The following is a 4,215-nucleotide window of genomic DNA, read 5'->3' as shown; positions in this document are numbered from 1 at the left end:
TAGAAGTTTTTAAAGATTTCTGGATCTTGCAGAATAAGCCCAGATCTGTGAAATTTGTAAAATAAGGAATTCTACAGAAATGGCATTAAAAAAAAAAAAAAAAACACGCATATCTCAATACAAAGTTATGCTAAATCGAAGGGGTGGGGAACGGATCCCACAAGACAAATTCCTTTCCCGGCTTCCCTGGCTGTTCTTTGATAACCCTGACTTTGATTTTCTGTGTCACTCAGTCACACGCACGCTCTTCCTTGTTCGTGTCTGGTCCCCTGCAGTTACTCCTCTTCTGAGTTATTGAGCTTTCAAATAACTGATTTCTCCTGTTGCTCTTCTGAACTCCCTACACGGTTCGGGCAATCAGTTCATCAGTTATCCATTCCTGACATGGATTCAGCACGGCTGGCCTCTCCTATGGACCACTGCTTGGGTGGCAAAGCCCCCCCGCCCACAGGAGTGAAGGGTGTGAGAAGGCCCCAGTGCAACCCAGGGGAAAACTGGTTTGCAAAAAACCAACTCAAAAGCATCTGCCTTCCTTAAAATTCCATCGAATCTTGAGTTTCCAGAGAGTCCTCTAGGCCTAATGGATCGCCTAAGCCTGCCTGTGAGTTGAAGGGAGGGCCGGACTTTTTATACCCATTGTGAGCATTCATAAACCTCTGCAGGTATTTGGAGGTGTACAGCCAGTGGTGTTTCAGGACGTCTTCCATCTCGTAGCACTTGGACTGCCTGGCGTTCATTTTCCGGAAGCGCCTGAACAGTTTGTTGCCAGACTCGTTGCCCTCGCTCGCCCAGGCCCCGATGGAACCATCTCTCTCGATAATTTCGGGGACGTGGGCCAGGGTTTTGTGGAAGTAGTTGGTGATTTTGCCCTCATATCTATACTTGAACTTGGTAGACAGGAGCTCGGCGAAACGCTGGGAGTTGAAGCTGTACTGGCACAGGGATTCTGGGCACTCTTTCGCGGGACACGAAGATCGCCATACGGGCTTCATCTTCAGGTAAAGGTCCATGAGCTCCCTCAGGGCTTCGTGCCTCTCCTCAGAGGGGATCAGTTCACAGACTGCTTCAACCGTCTCTTTGGTCATGAGCTTCCTGGCGAAGTTGCCGTTCATCCTCATGATGGGCTTCAGGTTCATCTTCTTGCGGAGATGCTTGTCCAGCGTGGCCTGCCACCTTCTCCGCTCCTCCTTGGAGGCACCGGCCTTGCTGTAGGCCTGGCCTATCTCGAGCTGGAAGATCTTGTAGAACTCGGCCGCGTTGCCGATGTCGCAGTGGAGCGCATCGATGGAAGGCACCGTCTCAATGAAGGGCTTGGAGGAGACGCCCTTGACCCGGTCCCTCAGCTCGTCCACGGACTCGTGGTAGGGGTTGGAGCGCCAGACCTCATAGCGCTCCAGGTTCTCCGAGTGGCTCCTGGTGATGGAGTGCAGGACGAGGTTCTGAGAGGCTTCCAGGCGGGTGGCGTCGCAGAGGGTGCAGATGTAGACCGAGCCCGAGGCCTCGAGGCCTTCGACCTCCCGGACCAGCTTCTCGTCGTATCCGGTGCCCCTGAAGATGAACCTGAAGGTCCGCAGCGCGCCCCCCATCTCCAGCAGGAGGCAGCTGCTCTTCATGGCCTCCCTCTCGGCGACCAGCGGGCTCAGGATGGCCGTCAGGGTCTCGTGGTCGGCCTCGTCCGCCAGCATGAGACACAGCGGCTTGCAGCACAGCTCCGAGTTCGGTTTGCCCTCCTCGAACACCTGCACGCTTTCCGAGCCCTGGGCCACGGTGATCCTCATGACCGTGAACGAGAACCGCACGGCCTTCTCGGGGACGGCCGGGCCGCCGCCGTGCTTCTCGCTCACGTCCCCCATGCCGTCGCAGGACTCCTTGACCACCACGGTGAACGGGCCCCCGAGGTGGTCGTCCAGGCCCCGGGCCCTCACGCCTTCCAGGAGGTCCTCCTGCATGTCCATCAGAGCGGACACCAGGGCCGCATCGTAGCGGAACCGCTTGGCGATGGTGCCCACGGGGTAGTCGTCCACGCAGGAGGACAGGCCCGACAGGCCGTCGATGATGCCAACGTGGGCGCTGGAGGACACGTTCTGCAGAGGCGGCTGCCACTCGAAGGCGTGGTGGCCGGGCAGGAGGGCCTTCTCGGCGGCCCGCAGGGCGTGCAGCGGCTGAAAGATCTGCCTCCCGGTGATGGCCTTCACGGTCCGGTACATCTTGTGGTACTGGCTGCAGCTGAGGAAGGTGTTGACCCGGATGGCCAGGCAGACGGCCGGCTGCAGGCCGGGGCCGCGGCCCTGCAGGACGGCCTCCAGCTCGTCGGCCTGCCGGTGCTCGTTCCTGGCCCGCAGCACCAGCAGGAACAGGGCCAGGCACACGGACTTCACGTCGCCCCCCTCCTCCCGGTCGGCGAAGGCCTTGACCTGCAGCTTGAGCTCCCGCAGGCGGTGCTTCTGAGCCCTCCGGGTCAGCGACAGCAGGGGCTGGCGCGGCCGCCCCCCCTTGTTGATGTGCACAAAAGTCTGGTCCGAGTCCTTGTGGCCCGCCACGTGCTGGTTGTACCTCTCCAAGCTGACCTCCTCGTCGCACCCTTTGGCCGGACATCTCACCATCAGGGAGTTCAGGATGCTCAGAAAGGACCTCCCCGGGCTCTCCAGGTCAGTAGGGAAGCAGGGATACCGGCAGCAGGGACAGTAGCTGCCCGTGGCTTTGAGGCGGCGGAGAATGCAGACCCTGCAAAACACGTGCTTGCACGTGGTCTCCACGGGGTCCGCCAGGATGTGCTCACAGATCCGGCAGGAGATGGACTTCACGAAGTGGGCCGGGAAGTCCACCGCCAGGAGCTCGGTACCAAGGTGCACGTTCCCGCAGTCGGAGGCCTTCCCGGTCGCCCCGCTATCGCGGAGCCCGGCCCGGGCTCTTCTCCGGTGCCCACGGGCCCTGCCCGCCCGCTCAAGCACGGTTCTGAGCCTTTTGCTGAGCTGTGCACTTGGCTGAGGACTCTTCCTCTTGAGTCCCTGGCGGGCAGCACGGCAGAGGTCACAGGAGGGCGCGTGGGGGAGCCACTCCGGGGCTGCCTTCCTCGGGAAGCAAACCCCGCGTGGGGCGCTGCTAAACCTCCTGTACATGACCTTCCAGCACTTGTGGCAGAAGTTGGTGGGGTGGACGGAGTCAACGTCTGCTTTCACATCGATCCGGAAAACCTTGGCAATGAGGTCTGGCCAGGATGTGGCCCTCCTTTCCTTCTTCCGTAGAAGGACTTGGGTTTTGCCATCCACGGGCCCGTGGACCGGATACCTCCTATTACGCCTGTCGTTTTTCAAAGAATTCCCACAGATACGGCAAAGGTGTCGAAGGTTGGCTTGGTGGATCGCTTTGTCTCTTGTTTTCCCATCATCGTGGGGTTCCTTCAGAAACTTAGGGTGAGCTTTCAATGCTGGTGGACTCAGGGCTGCCTCCTGACCATCAGCCTTGTCCGGGACTGCTGGAGATTGCTCCAGAGAGGGTTTCCCCTCGGAGGAAACTTTCTTTTCTATTTGAGCTTCTTCAGGTGCCTTTTCAAGAGACCGCACCCTGAACAGTTTAAATTTCCATTCTGAAAATTTAATATGTGGGTGCTGGATCTCATCTGGGGCAGAAGTGAGTCCCAGGGTGGGTGGCAAAGAGACAGCCATGCTGCCTGAGATACCTGAGAACAATGAAAACAAGTCAGATTAAGACAAAAAAAAAAAAAAAATCAATATCCCACTGATGCATCTCGGGAGGAATACAAATTAAAACATTCAATTATTCATTCATTTGTTGATCCTCCAAAAAGTTACTTACGAAACCTCCTATTTTTTTTTAAGATTTTATTTATTCATGAGAGACACAGGCAGAGGGAGAAGCAGACTCCATGCAAAGAGCCCGGTGTGGGACTCGATCCTGGGACCCTGGGATCACGTCCTGAGCCGAAGGCAGACGCTCAACCGCTGAGGCCCCCAGGTGTCCCTAAACCTCCTATTTTAATAGACTATGTTAGGTGCAGAGCATACAGCAGAGAACAGTCATTCCTTGCTTTGCCAGTGCACGAGGTCATCTATACCAAATGCACCACTACGCTTCGATTTACGTATATATGTACCATCTTATTTTCTTTCCACCAAAACCTGAAGGTCTTTGAGGACAGAATCTTCGAGTGATTCATCTCTATCTCTCCAACATTCCTTGTACGCATTAAGGCTG

The 4,215-nt window shown here is 56.7% G+C and overlaps 1 protein-coding gene across 1 annotated transcript; it reads right to left on the bottom strand.

Annotated features, from left to right (window-relative positions):
* Positions 1-532: 532 nt before the first annotated feature.
* RAG1 (recombination activating 1) lies at positions 533-3,665 on the bottom strand. Its single transcript, XM_072791989.1, has one exon. It carries the CDS (start codon positions 3,663-3,665, stop codon positions 534-536), a length of 3,132 nt encoding a protein of 1,043 aa, XP_072648090.1. The 3' UTR covers position 533.
* Positions 3,666-4,215: the final 550 nt, after the last annotated feature.

Source organism: Canis lupus, chromosome 21 (genome assembly GCF_048164855.1).
Source record: "Canis lupus baileyi chromosome 21, mCanLup2.hap1, whole genome shotgun sequence".
Taxonomy (NCBI): domain Eukaryota; kingdom Metazoa; phylum Chordata; class Mammalia; order Carnivora; family Canidae; genus Canis; species Canis lupus.
The sequence above is the reverse complement of the archived record's forward strand: the minus strand, read 5'-3'. Positions and strand labels throughout refer to the sequence as shown.

Bases quoted from the DNA above. Each gene is read 5' to 3' on its own strand.
- RAG1 (XM_072791989.1), bottom strand. From the start codon at position 3,665: ATGGCTGTCTCTTTGCCACCCACCCTGGGACTCACTTCTGCCCCAGAT.